At 36.8% G+C, this 19062-nt stretch overlaps 1 protein-coding gene across 4 annotated transcripts in view; it reads left to right on the forward strand.

Moving 5' to 3' along the window:
* The window catches only part of LOC127804022 (disease resistance protein RPV1-like), a 206497-nt gene that overhangs the window by 46933 nt on the left and 140502 nt on the right, over positions 1-19062 (forward strand). For 2 of the 4 annotated variants that reach the window (XM_052340729.1, XM_052340728.1), the window contains exon 1: positions 12162-12730. The exons of the other annotated variants lie outside the window; for them this stretch is intronic. In XM_052340729.1, the coding sequence (XP_052196689.1) occupies positions 12255-12730 (476 nt within the window). In that variant the 5' untranslated portion in view covers positions 12162-12254. Of the gene's footprint in view, positions 1-12161; positions 12731-19062 lie in introns of those variants that run through there. 4 annotated transcript variants of the gene reach the window in all.

Genomic DNA, 19062 nt, shown 5'->3' on the forward strand with positions numbered 1-19062 from the left:
AGGTTACATGTCGCTGAGACCCGAGCTCAGACCGCGAAACCAAGCGAGCTCCCAGCGATGCTTCTAGCTTGCTAGCCTAACTAAGTGAGCTCCTCGCGATGCTTCCAACTCGCTGGCCTAACCGTTCAGCTCGCATAACAACAAGGCCGTTGAATAAATGGAGGTGGGACCCACTTATTTTACCTGAGGCAAACCATATCCCTGGTAATACGAAATCCACTCTCGGTTTTATGGAATTGATAAGGACATCTTATCTCCACGATATTATCCTATTACTTTGGATTTTATGTAAATTGCAAACACCCCATACTATAAATAGGGGTCCAAAACCATTATAAAGAGGATGGACAATAATGATATACTGTTACTTTGCCAGAATAACCAGAGAATAGTCGTGAACTAGGCATCATTCTAGCCGAACCACATAAAAACTTCTTGTGTACGTCGTATTATTTGTTCCTCCTCTTTGCATTTGTGCTCATTATCTCATTATGGGGCTACGAATCATGGTCGGCCAACTTCGAACGTTAACATACACACATAGGCCTAATCAAGGTAAACATTAGAAAAGGGAGAGGTCTTTCTGTACTCATTATGGGTTTAGTGGACATACCATAGATAAGTGCTACAAACTTCATGGATATCCTCCTGAGTATAAGCCTAGACAAAAGGGAAATAATTCTGAAAAAATGGCTGTAAATAATCATACTAAAAATCCTGTTGTTAGTCAGGTGTTAGGATTTAGCTCTAGCCCTTCTCAGACTAAAAAAGTAGAAAGATTTATGAAGTCCCTAAGTCCACTGCAATATCAGAGTCTTTTGAGCATACTGAGCTCTCACCTCACAATTACCAAGCAGGAAAATGCTGAATCTACTCCTCCTGATGCCCCTTCTTCTTCTAGTCAGGCATCAGGTACCTGTCTTTCTATTAATATCAGTTCATTGATTAGTAATCCTAATCATTGGGTGTTGGACTCTAGAGCCACAAGTCATGTGTATTCTAATCATGCATCCTTTGTTGAGTTGAAGCTTATTCGGGATGCTTATGTTACTTTACCGAACCACACACAAATTTTAGTTCAGTATATGGGTCGTGTTAAGCTTACTTCACATATTGTGTTGGATAATGTCCTATATGTGCCTCATTTCAAGTTTAACCTCATTTTAGTGAGTGCATTAGTAAGGAAAAATTCCATGAGTCTCAATTTTACCTCTCATACCTGTACAATACAAGATACACACACTTTGAAGATGATTGGCAAGGATAAGTTGATTGATGGATTATATATCTTGGATGTCATTTCTGGTGTAGTAGATTTCGGGATTCTTGTAGCCATAGTAGCTCATGTTAGTAAGACTACTTGGCATAAGAGGCTAGGGAATTTTTCTTTCAAAAGATTGGATTTAATAGTCTCAACTTCAATTCAATAATAATGATCAGGATTTCTATTCTGTTTATCCCTTGGTTAAACAAAGTAGACTGTCTTTTATATCTCATAATCATCTATCACAAAATGCGTTTGATTTGATTCATTATGACACTTGGGGTCCCTATCATGTGCCTACCTATGTTGGATATAAGTATTTCTTGACTTTAGTTTATGACTGCACAAGATATACTTGGGTATTCCTTATGAGACATAAATCAGAAGCTAAGGACATTATCCCTAAGTTTTTTTCTTTGGTTGAGACTCAATTTAATAAGGTCATTAAAAGGTTTAGGTTAAGCAATGCCCCTGAACTTAAATTTGTCAATTATTTTACCTCTAAAGGAATTATACACCAGTTTTCATGTGTTGAGAGGCTTAAACAAAACTCAATGGTTGAAAGGAAACATCGACATCTCTTAAATGTGGCACGAGTATTTTTTTTCAATCTAGGGTTCCTATTCAGTTCTGGGGTGATTGCATTCTTACTTCCACTTTCTTGATAAATAGAACCCCTTCTCCTCTCTTGCATTCCAAAACACCTTATCAATTGTTATACCAGTCACTAGTTGATTATGCCTCTCTTCGAGTGTTTTGTAGTCTTTGTTTTGCCTTCACATTGCATTCTCATAGACCAAAATTTAATCCTAGGGCCATTGCTTGCATTTTTCTTGGTTATCCTCCAAATATTAAAGGCTACAAACTTTATGATCTTCACACCAAATCCATCTTCATTTCCCGGGATGTACAATTTCAAAGAGCACATTTTCTATTTTCATTCTGTCACTCTTCCTGATGAAGTGGTTGACCCCTTTCCTGATTTGGTGCTCCTAATTCTAGCTACTGACTTGCCTTCTTCTCATGCTCCACTTCCCGTTGTTTCTTCAAATTTTCATAAAATCGATCCTCTTTCCCCTGTTGCTAGTCCCACTTCTTTTCCCAATTCTGCTCTTGTCATTCTGGTTTGCAGGTATACTAGGGTGGTTAGACCTCCTACATACCTTTAGGATTTTCATTGCAGCCTTCTCTCTCACAAGACACCTCATTCAACTGACAGTCCTTACCCCTTGTCTCAATATCTTTATTATTCAAATTTTTCTCTTGCTCATAGCTTATTTCTCCTTCAAGTGTTAGCTAACTTTGAGCCTCAATTCTATCATCAAGTTGTTCACCATGACTATTGGAAAGATGCCATGAAAGCTGAGTTAAATGCTATGCATGTCAACCACACTTGGACAATCACTTCTTTGCCTCCTCACAAGCATGTCATTGGGTGTAAATGGATATATAAAATAAAATACAAGTCTAATGGGTCCCTAAAGAGACACAAGGCTCGCTTGGTTGCAAAAGCATATACCCAACAAGAAGGCTTGGAAATTTTGGACACTTTTTCTCCTGTAGCGAAGTTGGTCACTGTGAAAATTATGTTGGCTCTTGCTACTATAAATAAGTGGTCTCTTTTACAATTAGATGTGAACAATGCTTTTCTTAATGGGGATCTTTTTGAAGAAGTGTATATAGACTTGCCTCTTGGATATAGACCTTTAGTCCCAGTTGGTTCAAAAAGGGAGAAATTAGTTTGCTGGTTACATAAATCAATTTATGGTTTAAAACAAGCTTCAAGGCTGTGGTTTTCAAAATTTTCCAATGCCCTCTTTCAATTTGGTTTTGTATAGTCTAAATCTGACTATTCATTGTTTGCTAAAGGCACGGGTTCTTCTTTTATGGCTTTTTAGTGTATGTGGATGATATCATCCTTACAGGCCCTAATCTTATAGCTTTAAATGATCTTAAGTTGTTTATCCACAGCCAGTTCAAACTTAAGGATCTTGAAAAATTGAGATATTTTCTTGGCTTAAAGATTGCTCAATTTGAAAATTGTATATTCTTTTCTCAGCGACATTATACGTTGCAATTATTGGAAGATTCTGGTCTCATGGTTAGTAAGTTTGTTTCTCTCCTTATAATTCCCAATCTGAAACTTAGTGCTTCTGATGGTGATTTGCTTGAGGATCCTTCCCTTTATCTTAGATTGATAGGCAGGTTGCTCTATCTTACTATTTCCAGGCTGGATATTACTTTTGCAGTTCACAAACTTAGTTAGTTTGTGTCCCGTCCTTGGAAATCCTATAATACTCGAGAATTTCTAAAGGACTCAAGAGTAAATTATCTTGGGGCAAAAATGGAATTTATAGGTAAATTGGGGTTATAGGGTAATTTCTTACCGTTATGAAAGACCAAATTGACTGTAGGGAGTGCCTTGGAGTCGAGATCTCTAAGCAAAATGATATTGTATTGATGAAAATTTCAAGGAATGATTTTTAGCGTTGAAAGAAATCAGGTTAGAAACCGTTTTCGGTACAGCTATGGGTCAGGCTGAAAAATTAAATTATTGTAGGAGACTTCCGAAAAGTCAACGGCACCCTGAGGAGACTTCGATTTATTAATTAGAACAACCCTTAAGTGGTTTCGGGTTCAAACGAAAAGATTTACGGTCAAAATATACATTTGGGCCTAAGTGTAATTTCGTAATTTTGCCCAAGGAAGGTCGAAATGGCATCTTTTCAAAATTTTCGGGGATGAAATGGAAGGTATAGAAGTTGAGGGTCTACTCAGAACTCGTCAAGGTCAGCGGGAGGCTTTCGAGACAGAGAATGGTGAAGGGCCCGAGCTTAAGCCCTGCCGTGATGGCGTGTAGTGAGACAGCCAGATTGAGATCCCTAATTTGGATGGCCTCTTGGTTGAACCGGTGCATGAAAGTTCGAAAATGGCTCATTTTCTCCTTAATTCAAGTTGATGAGGCTAGTCGAGATTTTATGATGAGCTTGGTTAGTAGAGAAGTGGGTAATGAAGCATGTGGCGAGCTCAGAGAAGTCGTGGATGGAGCCTGGTTCCAGAGTGGAGAACCACAGCAAGGAGGACTTTTTTAATGTGCTAGGGAAAACTCGACACATGATCGGATCAGTTTCCCCATTTAACAACATCAGAGAGTTGAACATTGTTAAGTGCTCCTTAGATCAGTGGTTTCGTCATACAACTCCAATGTGTCAGGAAGGCGGAATCCTTCTGGTAGAGGGACAAAAATGATGAACTCCAAGAAGAGGTGACTTGGAGTGTACAAGGATGTCGACAGTGGGGAGCAGGAGTGTGAGTAGCCTGAAGTTGTTGGTAACGGCTGACTTTTGCATCGTCGTCAACCCGTTCATTGCCTTGGTCACGTTGCTGGTTAGGTGTTACCTCAGTAACTAGATCTTGAAGCTGTGGAATGCTTTGGAAGAGAGCCTTCATGATTGCTAAATTTTCTAGATGATGGTTGATGGTGGTATTCGGAATCTCTTGGTTTGGGGCTATGTTATTGTAACTTCTGGTTCTGACTATGGATAATTTGCAGATAAGACTAAGGATTCATCTTGTGAGGTAGGTAAATTTTGTCTGGCCCTACAGTAGGAGCCAAATGTTTCTTTCGACCCAACAGGGTTAGAAAGATTAGCTGCTACGGTAATGGAATGTCGTGATCATGCAGGAGTGGCTGGTACTTGTAAATACTCTGATGCTCAAGTTAGTAAGGGTTCAAAATAAGGGTTGGAAAGAACATACTTTGACCTATAATCAGCCTTGTAATACCCCGAGAGCCCAGAGAGGGGTAGTATATATCGAGAATAAGTAAAGAAGGAAACAACACCAGCTGGATATCTTTTGGGATGAATGTAGGTAAAGAACTCCCGGGTTAAGCGTGTTTGAGTTGGGGAAGCTCATGAATGGGTGACCCCCTGAAAAGTTCGCGTAGGTCCATCAGGGTAAATTGTTCTGGTCCTTCCTATCGCTCGATGTGGGATATTACATGTGGTATCAGAGCCGATCCTTGGTAAAGGCAGTTCGATTGAGGGAGGGGAGTGGCGCCGAGGCTTGAGGGCCTGTTCAAGGAGCGGCTTCTAGGATGGCAACCTCCAAAGGGGAAAGCTGAGACCAGTTGTAAGGTTGCATGACGAGAACGTCATGTGCTCAAATGGGGGAGAATGTAATACCCCAAGATCCTAGAGAATGGTAGTATATATCGAGAATAAGTAAGGAAAAAAATAACATCAACTAAATACCTTTTGAGCTAAATGTAAGCAAGGAACTCCAGGGTTAAGCGTACTTGAATTGGGGAAGCTCAAGGATGGGTGATCTCCTGGGAAATTCGTGTAGGCTCATCAGGGTAAGTTGTTCTGGTCCTTCCTATCGCTGAATGCAAGATGTTCCAAGGCTAGTTTATATAGAGGTGAGGGTGCTTTGCGTGTCGTCAATCATCATGGGAAGATAGGAAGCCGAGATACACAATGGTGATAAGAGTCATCTCTGAGGATCTCGGATTTGATGAAGATTAGGAGCTAATCGAGAATCAGTGTGCGAGTTGCTCAGAGTCGATAAAATCTGTTATTAGCGTAAGGATCTCGACTTGAATAGAAAGGTTATTAGGGCATCTTGGGCTAAGATCTACCCCGGGATCGAGCTCAGTGCTAGGCTTTGGGCCCTTAGTCCAAAGGATCAGTACGATCCAACAAACAAGCACAATATTGACAAGAAAAATAAATTATTTTCAACAAATATGATTATAGAATTCTAATAACAACAAACCAAATTAAACCCTAATTACACTTCTCATGGCGTAATGAAACAAAGAGAAAAGGAAGAACACTTAGCCATTAAAAAAAATTTAAGCTGCATCAAAAATTCAATTTCAAGAAAAAAAAACATCTTTTTTATGTCATTTTTAGAGTAATTTTCAATTTGTTGGTGATAGAAACATCTTTTTCGAAATTGTTTTAATTGTATTTTTAAGTAGTACAAGTTGTGTCTCTACTAGGGGAAGCAATCACCAATTGCCCTAGAAAAAAAAAGGGGGGAGGCCTTTTTTTTTTTTTTTTTTTCTAGTGCCGTTGATTCTCATTCTATATATTGTTGAAGTTTTTATGTAGTATCTATTCTATTTTTTTGATAGCAAAATTTTTATTCTATTCCTTTATGTGTTGAAGTCAAAAACAAGGTAACTCTTTTTGACATTTGTGAAAAAAGAAAATAAAAAGAAAAAAAGGACAAAGAATAATTGAAAGTACTTAAGCAAAAATTAAAACAATGAAAGAGAAAGCTGGCAATAACAATTGCAATTTAATTGTAGCAGTCGCAATTGAAATAGTTGCTTACAAAATTTACATTTGGGTAGAAGGAAATAAAAAACTTCCACTGACCATATTGTAGAAAAAATTTAGAAATAAAAACGGTCCAGTTTCTTTTCTATTGGAAGTACATTCGCATCATTGGTCCCCCTTGTATTTGAAGTTCCTGAAATGCCATTGAGTTAACAGGAAAGCGTCAAAAGGGACTAACGATGTAACTACGTACAATAATAGATAGAATAAAGACCTATCCCTATTATATTAATTAATTCCCAGCTTACTGAATTCCCTTCTCCATCCACAGCAAGAAGCCCACTAAAATAGTCTCATAATTACCTGTCCCTTAGCTTCAACGCTTGGCCAATTTACGACCGTAATTTCTCTGCTTTCTCTTTCTCCTTCTCCAATGCTAATCATAACCTGCACGTCACTTCATTTACTTAGCTGCAAAGCAATTAAAATTGGAGAAGAAATACTTGGCTGAAAATGAATTAAAATTGAAGACAAGATAGAAGAGACGGGCGGACAAGGCTGCTTCAAGCCTTCAGCGTGCAACGCGTGGCACCCTCCAGCTGCCATGTGACTTCAATTTGGGCACTCCAAACGGCGCCGTTTTGGCCTTCTCGCTGCTGGAAAATTCCAGCAATATCTTCTCAACAAAATCAGCTCCTCCACTGCGCTGCCTAAGGATCGATCCCAAGACCAGCCGCCTAGCAACCTCCTTCAATTATATACGTAGATACTAGCATTAATTTTAACTTATACATCTAGGCGTTCTGAGTGCATTTCTTAATTAAGATATGAATTAAAAAAATTAAAATATAAAATATATTTTAAAATTTTATTCTTTTTAATATATTTATTAAACTTATCTCATTATTATTAAAAAAATTATTAATAACCTCATATTAATCTTTTAAGATATGCTTATTTTTCCCTCAAAATAAGCATATATTAGTCTTTATAGATAAGAAGAAAAAAAATATTTATGTCCTCTAGTATATTTTAAAAAATTTAACAAATAATTTAATAAAAATTTTAGAATATTTCCTAATTTTATTTTAATCATTTCATATTTTGATCTGAAAATTATTCCAAATTTATCTTGATATTTTTTTATTTTCATTATTTTACAAATGCTACTTAAAAATAATATAATTTCCAGCATTGCACACACAACCACCAACTTTCTTGTTGCATGACCCAACAAATTAATTTTTATACTAATTTTTAAATTATATTTTCTTAACCCAAAAAATTTCATAATTCTCATTTATTTCTCTCATTCTAAAATACATTAAATTTAATATTTTTTATTAATTTTCTCAAATCACAAATTCTCACTAACTCATCTTAAACTCGCAAATAACCAATAATTTTATCATAGATTCAATAATTAATTATTTCTCAAAGTCAAATATTACATTTTTATACCACACATTTTAAGTTATAGAAATATTTACTCATAGCGACCAACTATTGGGATAATCAAATAAAAAGTTTTACAGTTTTTTTTCTTTTTAATGTCACTACTATAGTATATAAAAAAACCCGTTGATAATATATGTAACAATAGACAAACGGACTATGCCTGAATTTTTAACGTCATTCCTAATCGCTTATCATTATTCTATTTTTTTTCACACTATTTAGTTTTTATTTGCATAAAAAAGGAGTTTAACAGTAATAGTTAAATGGCTAAATATCATCGAAATAAATAGTTGAGAGAATTCTTTAAAATTAATTTATTTTAATGATGTGTAGACCATCAACAGTCCTTTTATATATCTAATTGAATGTTTTGGAAGATAAAAAATGAGAAGTTACATTAGCTAAAAAAAATTAATTATAATTTTAAGTTACAAAATACTTCTCGAATTACGCCAACCGATGGCAGGTCATTAGGATTGAAAATCTGGTCACGTTTACTGAGATATCTAGATGTGTCTCAAGTCTCAACTTCTATTTTTAAAAATTGTTACCATAGTTCCCAATTTTCAAAAATCTTGTCATATTTACGGATATCTAGATCATTCATAAGTTACAACCACAAAATCACCGTCTTTCCAGCACCTATGACCCTACCCCACTGCCACCTCATCGTTATAAATCTTGTCAAGTAGATACTGAGAGTAAGGAATCACATATGGAGTTCAATAGATACAGCAACACCCCTCTCACAATAATCAAGTCACAAATTAGTAGATTTATATGCATATAAACCTTAAAAAAAAAATAACTTTACTTAGAGTAAGATGGAATTTCAATTCTTACTCCACTTTCTGCAAATTTTAATTTCAAGATTTTAAGGAAAATCTTCATTTTTTGAACTAAAATGAAATTTTTTTCCATGAAAAAAAAATCGTTTGATAGAATTTCTTAAAATTTGGGTGAAAAATAAATTCTACCCTCATTTTTCACCCCTATCTAACGTACCCTTACTATCAAAGTTATGGAAATTTGCTCGAACTTACCTTACCTTCTCATTATGGCACCCTTAATGGGATTAAAAATCCTCGCACCCAATGTCCCGAAATCGCTGCTATTGTTATGTTTTATTTTATTTTTATATTTTAAATTCAAATTGCTTTTAAAATAATAAGAAATAAATATTTTAATTGAGTGATAAAATGGGATTTTTAATCCTCACTTTGCCTCTCAAAAAGTCCAGGTCAGTTGTTCTCTGTTGTTACAAAAAATACAATAATTAAAATTTGTGAGGCGGGAATGCTGGAGTCGCGGTAGGGTGAGGCAAACAACTGACAAGTGTCTTTGTGGAAATGTATGTTGGGTAGCTCCAATCTCCGATTATCGAGTTGGGGTCTCAAATAAACCCTCAAGTGCATTTTTGGTAGCAAATTGATCCAATCAGAAGTAACATTTAGTCTATTCAGTGCATAACTGCACTCACATAAACAAGTTAAAAGGCACGAGGGGATTCTTCACCCGCGTATGCTCTCCGATACTGAAGTCAGTAGGTGTAGGAAAATAGTTACAATAAATGAATGATGCATTTAATAAATACAAATGAGATATCTCTGTTAATAAGAAAGAGCCTGATCATTATATAGTACCAAATATCGAGGGTGAACATATGGGTTAGAAGTACTCAAATTGACTTAAGAGGAATCTTTCCTGGAGGACTGAACAACCTAGAGAGTTATTCGGGAGAAAGTAGGCCTCATGACGAGCTGCCGAAGCAGGTTCTTAGCCTCTAGGATGCCTACCCTGATAGAACTTTGGGTTATCATAGCATGTTTCCAAGCATTATTTATTATTTCAAGAATTATTATAATATTTTTGCGAGTAATTATTTCCCGTTAAATATTAAGAGTCAAGGTAGTGCATGGAGGCCTTCTGTATAGTTTAATAAACTAAATGAGAGCTTTGGGGAAGTCACATGGCCCAACTAAAAGGGCCCATTTGGTTTTCAATGCTTGCAGGGGCACTATAAGTTTGAAAAATTCTAGGGTATTAGTGTAATTTCAGGAAATAGCACAAGAATTACTATAAACTTAAAATATGCATGCTATGAACTGAATCAGCGTGCGGGAGGAATGGTCTTGCGCGCATATGAGCTGGGTGTCCTGGAACGAATCATGCATGACAGGTTGGGATTTTATCTCCCTATAATTTTGGAGGCGCCAGGTGGCACGCAACCACGCGGATGCAAATGGAGTGCGATTTTGTTCACTCCTTTAATGGGATGATCATCACCTTTATTGCTTTTGTGAGGGTAAAAATAACAAAATGGCATAGGGGTAATATATAATTGCCGTTCCGTTATTTTTTACCATCACAAAAGCAGTGAGGGTGATGGTTACCGACGTTAAAGGGGATGAACAAAATCGCACTTTGCACATGCGCTTGTAGGGGCGCACGCCCATGCGGGCGCGCCTATAAGGCTATTGTGCGGATGCGGATGCTGGCGAAAGGAGCTTCGAATGGAAGGAATACTGCGTCCCATGTGGCACGCGTTAGCGATTTCCAGAGAAGAAACAAACCGTAGGTAATTGCCTCATAAGAGAGAATTGGCGGGAATAATATTGTTTTAGAAGGAATAAAAATGACTGTTAGGGAGGAATTTATGTCACCACAAACAAAAATTAAAACAAGTGTTGGATTCAAAGCCATTTCAGGTAATTCCTCAACCTGGAGTTCCACGAAAAGAAGCAGGGGTCGCGGTAGCTGCCAAATCTTCTATTGGTACATAGACAACTATGTGGATCGATGGACTTATTAATCTTGATCCTTATAAAGGTAATACCCCTTTAGAAGGAATACAAATGCTTGCTTTGGAAGGAAAATACAAAGTGCTTTGAAAAGGAAATACCAAAATGCTTCATGAAGAAATTTATGCCTTGAAAAGTGTTCCAAAAAGATCCATCTACTATTCATTTATTGTGCAATTTATAGGGAATAGAGCCACATTTTTCTTTGGACTATTTTGCCCTCAAAATCATGAATATTTACATTATAAACGTTATTTACCATTTAATCATGATTTATTCTTTAGAAAAAAACACTCACTTTGAATTACTCGTTAAAAATATACCCACTTGAATTTATTAATTAGAAACACCCCAGGTAGATGTTTTTGGAAAAATCTATGGCACAACAATACTGTCATTTCTACAAAAATTGTTACGTAAATTATTGATATTAGTGTGACAATTTTCTTATGTAATTAGGTGTGATCTCCAAAAAAGATTTGAGTGTAATGTAAATTATTAACATCATCAATAAGAAATAATCCCAATCGGGGATGGATTTAGGAAGACAAACATAGACTGCAGCCTGTGCTAACCTTAGCTCTCCCCTATATCTGTTTTGTAGATCTAGTCTATTTGAGAAAGGAGAAGACTGAAATAATTTATAAATTTGGGGCCAACTTTCCCCCAAATCCACTTTTGAATTTGTCTTCGATCCCAATTAGTCATCAATTCACGTTGTACATCACAAAGTAAATTTTTTTCAAAGTAAAATTTTTCTTTCCATCATAAATCATTTGGTCCATATGCTAAAACAAACTATATAAACACAAACAACAATGAAGAGTTGATGATTGGTTGAATACACAAATGATACCAACGTTTACGTCTCCAAACTATCTATTTGAACACTAACCACAGTATGAATGATAAGTTGAATATAATGGTTTTTGATATCTTACAATGATGGTTGTCCAAGTAATAAATATATTTGGTTCAATTAATTGTTGCTTATGACTTATTGATAATATCAATAATAATTAGGCTTGTCAATTAAATAAACTATGGGATGTAACGGAGTAAACAGAATTAAAATTTATTGTACGTGACTTTTAGGTCAAATAGACAAACTGTCTTAACTTCAAATGAGGTTGTTTTTAAATAAAAAAAAAAAAAATGGGGAGGAGGTTCAAATGTCCAAATGATACTAATCATATCAGAACTGCATTATTCACAAGTTTGGAACTTCTTATGTAATTTTCCCTTCTTGCGGTATTCACACGCAAGGTCTTTCAGAGTCCCGTACATGGCTTTCTGGTACATATATGGTCCCACGAACAATGCTAGACAACTTTGACAAGCCAATTTATTCCCATCCCATATACATGAAATTACAAAACAAGTTATCAAAAAGGAAAAAGTAGATAAATTAAGTTTGAGAACCCGCCGGAGAGGGAAAAAATGGAGGAAAAAGACGGTGTTATGGAGTCGACTCCGGCGTTCCGGCTAAAATGGGACGTGTTCTTGAGCTTTAGAGGCGAAGATACAAGATACGGATTCACTACTGATCTCTACAATAGTCTCTTCTCGAATGGAATCCGAGTCTTTCTAGACAATGAAGGAATGGATCGGGGCGACGAAATAGCGCCGAGTTTGCTAGAAGCGATTGAGGATTCGGCTGCAGCTATTGCTGTTATATCGCCTAAGTATGCATCCTCCCGGTGGTGCTTGGAGGAGCTGGCGAGAATTTGCGAGCTGCGAAAACTTGTGCTTCCGGTGTTTTTTGAAGTTAATCCGTCGGACGTACGGAGACTGAAAGGACCATTTGAGAAGGACATTGAAGATCTGGAGAGAAGATTTGGAGTGGAAAAAGTGGTGAGATGGAGGAACGCCATGGAAAGAGTTGGAGGGATTTCTGGCTGGATTTACAAGCACAGGTTCTCTCTTTAACCCCATATATGTCTTTTTGTACGTAATTGAAGATCAGGTTTGATTTTTTTTTTTTCATGTTATTAGTATATTTACAAGGTTATAATCTATGAGGATTACATGATAATAAACATAATTTAGCAATCTTCAGAATTTGAAATTGGTGCTTTCGGCTTTTGTCAAGAACACCAATCTTGATTCGTGAGGATTTTTGGGCCTATCTATTAGAATAGGAATTGGAATAGGAGAATTGGATCCCCCTATATATCATTCTATTGATGCATTAATTTGTCTGAGATCGAAGAGAATAGGAGAATTGGATCCCCCTATATACAATTAATTTGTACATATGAAACGAAAGGGTCCTAACAATTTTTTCTTTTCTAATTAACAACCCTTCATAACAATTTTGATTATTTCACGTGTATGTATCAATGGAGAAGAGGAAAAATGAACAAAATTTGTTAAATAAGAATAAATGAATTTGGAAATATGTTTTAGATGAAAATAAGGATTATAATGGAACCAATAAGTTTCAATTTTCTTTTAATAGAAATATTACAGTAGGCGATTTTGCAATCGCAGTATAGATCTTTATTGTTCATAGTTCAGACTTTTTATTATAATTTTTATGAATTTTGAAGGTCTTTTAGTGTATCGTATATGTTTTGACTAGATGAATTTATGAGACCAAATACATGTCCATTCTCCTTTTTAATAATGTCTTTTTTTAAATTTCATTTTTTTAAAAAACAAAGAATAGAGTTTCAACGATGAAAACATATTTATTATTGATAGGAAATTTCAATTGGCTCGAGATGTAATAAAGTCTCGTAAGAGCCAATCATGTATCCATAAAAAAAAAAAAAATGGTGGATAATCTAGCTATATAATTGTTTTTTTTTTTCTTTTGGAACGATGGAAAAGTAATTAATTAAAAAATAAAATAAATAATTAATAGAGTGTTGAGCGCCCAACGCCCGATGAAGGAATCTTTCAAAGTCCTGAATAGTCATGCAATTATCTCCTTAATTCAAATGTGGTGTGGTCAGTCAAGCAAGAATTTTTCATTGGTAGATGATTTATTTGACTTTAGCACTTCCATTTATTTCAAAGTCCTGAATAGTCATGCAACTATCTCCTTCAAATGTGGTATAGTCAGTCAAGCAAGAATTTTTCATTGGTAGATGATTTATTTGACTTTAGTACTCCCATCATTTTTAGAATGTTTCCATTAATAAGCCAAATATTCGGATCGAGGGTTCCAAGAAATAGATTTGTCTGTCTGGCAATATATATATATATATATATAATTGGCCATCCATCCCAACTCACAAAAGTACTGCATGCATGCGGCCCTAACCCGGACATGCCCTAATTTCATGTTCACAACCCGTACGTCTAGGTTGTCTATCGATCGAGCCACTTTTTCAAAATAGGAGCCAACTGGCTAGGGCCAGGCCTATCCCATTAAATGTTGATCAAGCTGGTCCTAGTGAAGGGCAGGCCATACATACTCTTTATTCATGTTAGGGTTAAGAAAGAAATTCAAGACAAGAAGAACAGTCGTCAATAACTTAATTTCCCTATATTTTAGGTTTTTATTTCGTCTACAAATTGGTAATTAATTATGTACAAATTAATTGTATAATGATAACACTAGTTTTAAAATTTAGCTAGGTGGAGTGATTATGGGAGTGTTTGTTTTATATAATTTGTGAATATGTAGGAAATTTATAATAATAATAAGAAGAAAAATCCTTATTTGAGAGCACCTGACGAGTAACATGCATGTGAAGTATATGATACAAGAAACGACATAGACCTTATTTATATACTTAAATTGATTTAATTGTATTAAGTTAGATACGAAGATACTAATTAGAAGTTACCATATGGGTTTTACAAAATGAACTGGTCACTTATTTTTTTTATCGCGCTTTTGCAAGATAGGCGTTCGGTCATGCAAGATAGGTATACGTTCGGTCAAGAACTCTTATCATGTCCATTGTTGTTGAAGTTGCTAGCGTGAGGGGGTTTTGGTGAAAGAGTTGGCAAGTTAATTGGTGGAATAATGAACAAGTGATGTCAAACACAAAAGTGACTCTTGGACATTTACTACTTTCGCATGAAAATGAAATGAAAGTCAATGATGATGTGTTCCATATATATTCAAATGAAACATGTTTTACAATAACACAATGTGTTTAATTAGGGTTTATTAGGAGCTCACAGGAATACTGTGAACGAATATTAATTACAAAAGGAAAACATATATATGTTCCCCAAGTAGCTAGCTAGTGCATGCATGTCAATCATTAAAACTTTAATTTGAAGTTAGAATTAAGATTATAGCTGCATATATATATATATAGGAATTATATATATATGGGAGAGTTTGTAACCAAGGAAATTAAACACATGCATGGATGTGATGATTGGGAATCCAATTTGTGGCATGTGTAGGTAATTTTGGCTGGGTTGCACTTTTGGATTCTATTATAAGAATTGAGTGGTGAAAAAATGGGTACGTAGTAGTTTGTGTGTTCTACAAAATGTGAAATATTTGGCTTTGGAGATGAAAATTTCAAAGATTTTGACAATTTAAGTATGAAATAGAACTTCGAATAGCTATTTATTACCCAATTTTGGAGGTGGTATTGGATTAATTGATAATCTGTTGTTTGGCAACCAATGACCATAATCAAATGGGATTTGAGTACTGTTGGCAATGGGCCTGAACCCATGGGTGGTTGGGGCTCATGTTTGTGCAAGCTCTGGGCAAAGCCGACCTCGAATTGAGCCTTGTAGGCTGCATGAGCTTACATGAGCGCACACGTGTTATGCTTGTTTTTTATAGTTTATTTTCAAAATTTGCAGCAATTTTTTATGTTAAAAAAAAAAAAAATTAACTTGCCTTCCAATCAAACTCATAATGAACCGAGCCCAAACTTGACTCCTATTGCATAGGGTAGAGCCCAAGCTTGGGTAGTGGTAGGTTGAGATGGCTTGACTCGTCCCTTTTATTTTTATTGGATACAATCATATATATTTCGTGAAGTTACCTACAAGTATCATATAATACTGAAATTTGTCAAAGGATTTAATTGTGTAGACCCTAAGCCTCCGTATCTGTCATCGCCCCCCCCACCCCGTATCCGTTATCGCCCCCCCCCCCCGCGCCACGCCATCGCATCGAGCGCCGTTACTGCCTCCCCTATAGCGTTGAGCATCACCGTCCCCCCTTCCCATCGCGTCAAGCACAGTCCACCGTTGCCCCCTATCACGAGCACCAGCCACCATCGCCCCATCGGCTCGAGTACTGGTCATCATCGCCCCTCCTTCTGCCACTCACTCTCACCACCGACCACAGACCACCGTCGCCCCCCCTCTGTCGCTCGGACCACCATCGCCCCCCCCCCCACCAGTTGCTTGCATCGCCTGGCCCCCACCATCGGCCGCGAACAACTGCCAACACCCACCACACTACGTCTTGGACGGCCACCGTTGGCCCCCCCATCGCTGCTCTCACCGCACCACGGTTGCCCCTCTCACCGCCATCGCCCCCAACTGGTCACCCCGACCCTTTCACTTGTCGTCCGCCCCTACCGAGTTTCCCCCTTGGGGGGTCACACATACATATATTTATATATTTTTCTTTTTTCTACTTTAGTTTTTCTATTTGTTTCTATTGTTTTTCCTATGTGGTGATGATGATGATGACTTGGTTGTGAAAATAAAAAATTAAGAATATAGTTTTTTATTTGATTGTGTGAGGAGTTTGGGATTCGGGCTTATAGAATATCAAGTTTATATGACGTGGTCGGGGAACGAAATTTACCCGTTAGTGAATGTAGTCGGAAAATGATTGAAGACGGTGTTGAGAAAGACAGAAATGTCTAAATATTACTTTGTTTGTAATTATTTTAGTTCTTGTAATTCTAAAAATGCAAAATTTGTTATTTGAGTGTAAATTTAGTCCTTCGAAAATTAGAATTTATGTAATTAATTTTATATTGTGAAATTTATGTAATGTAATTAATTTTATATTGTGTAATATATTTAAAAAATTACAAAAATTTGGCCAAAAATTTATGCTTGGGTTGAGTTTGGTTGAAAGTTTATGGTTAGATATATGGAGATATGGTCGTTGAATTCTATTGATTTTTGAGTATGTTGGTAGATGGTGATAAGGGTCTCAGATTGTTGTCTTTGATAGTTGGAAATCACGGCTTATCATACCAAATATCAATACTATTTTCACTCTCTTGTCCTATCATACCAAATGTCAATATATATAATTAAAGTAAAATTAGAATTTTACTTTAAATCTTCTGATACGGATCTGTTTTTGTGATTGTGCATCATGTTAGTACAAAAATTAGAATGATTTCTTTTTTTTTTTTTGGGGGGGGGGGGGATTGGGAAATCTCAAAATCAAATGAACTCATGAAAACCAAACTATTTTAAGTTTTTTAAATGAAAAAAGTGAGATTATGATTCTATCAAAATTTAGAGTGAACTTAGAAACACACTTTTAAATTTCATGAATTGTAACTTAGATTACACAATATTAAATTAATTATATTACATAAAATCTAATGAATGATAATTTTTTAAATATATTACATCATATAAAATTAATTATATAAATTCTAATTTTTCAAAGACTAAATTTACACTCAAATAACAAATTTTCTATTTTCAAAATTACAAGAACTAAAATCATCATTATCCATTTTAAATTTTTTATTTTCACAACCAAATCATCATCATCATCACCACATAAAAAAACAACAAAAGCAAATAGAAAAATTAAAATAGAAAAAAGAAAAATTTATAAATATATAAATGTATGTGCAACTCGACCGAGGGACCCTGTGGGGGTGATGGTGGTGGGAGGGGGCGACCATGGTGTGGGGAGAGCGATGATGGGGGGTTGGCGGTGGCCGTCTGAGATGTGAAGTGGTGGGTGTGGGCGATTGCTCGCGGCAGAGGGAGGGGCGATCGTGGGTTGGGGCGGCTGGTGCGGGGGCGATGGCTATTCGAACGACAGATGGGGGTGACGACGATCTGTGGCAAGTGGTGGGTGCGAGTGGTAGAGCGAGGGGCGATGGTTGCCGGTGCTCGCGACCGGGGGTGACGGCTGACCGTGCTTGATGCGATGGGAGGGGGGGCGACGGCTCTGCTTGACGCGATAAGGGGGTGACGATAGTGCTTGATGCGGTGGTGGGGCGAGGGGGGTGAGAGGGCGACTGTGGTGTGATGAGAGCGACGATGGGGGGCCGGCGATGGTCGTTTGAGACGCGGTGTGGTGGGTGTGGGCGGTTGCTAGAGGCAGAGGGAGGGGTAATTGCGGGTGGGGGCGAGGCAGTGCAAGCGGCTGGTGGGGGGCGATGGCTATCCAAACGGCAGAAGGGGGGTGACGGTAGTCTGTGGCAAGTGGTGGGTGTGAGTGGTAGAAGGAGGGGCAACGGCTATCGGTGCTCACGACGGGAGGCGACGGCGGACCGTGCTCGATGCGATGGGGGAGGGGCCAACGACGATGCTTGAAGCGATAAGGGGGGCGACGACGATGCTCGATGTGGTGGCAGGGCAAGGGGGGTGAGAGAGAGAGAGTGAAACTGGGCGGGCAAGGATGAAAAATTAATTCAAAAATAAATTATTAATTTCGATAAAATTTTCTTTTAACCCTTTCTTTACAAGTAACCTAATCCAATTTATAAATCATAAAATTAAAAATAAGTTGTAACAAAATAATTTTTTCCAAGTTTATCTTGTTTTTTTTTTTGTCCTTCAAAAGATAAAAAAAAAATTAAATTTACCGACTCACTCCTAATAGAGCTAGCCTCTACCTTTAGACGAAGCCCTTGACAATGTTTAACTTTTTTTTAGCCACGTCAGCTTGATGGAGTCCTTATCATATTTCATTGGATTAAGGATTTTTTAAACATCCTTATTTGACTTAATGGTCCATGAAGTTAATTTGTGGCTTGAAAACCGAAGGCAGATGTGATCTATCTTTAGAACGTTGTAGTTTGACCAATCTTACCACGCATTTGACAAACAACCCGATTCTAACAAAATTAAGCACATCCTGTCGACTAAAGTTTATGTACCTATTCATTGTTGATTCATAGTCCTTTGATAAATTAATGTTCCCTTGAAAATATATACTTTCAGATTTAATACCTTGTCATTTCTTGCCATTTGTGTTATTCGCTTTTTATTGGCACAAGTGTTGTGTAGTCGAGCACACGCTTCTTGGGTAGATGCCGTGGATCCAAGCAAATAGGCTATAGTTGTATTGACTAATTCCATAATATATGGTATGCAGAAG

The sequence above is a fragment of the Diospyros lotus genome, chromosome 6 (assembly GCF_014633365.1).
Source record: "Diospyros lotus cultivar Yz01 chromosome 6, ASM1463336v1, whole genome shotgun sequence".
NCBI classification, from domain to species: domain Eukaryota; kingdom Viridiplantae; phylum Streptophyta; class Magnoliopsida; order Ericales; family Ebenaceae; genus Diospyros; species Diospyros lotus.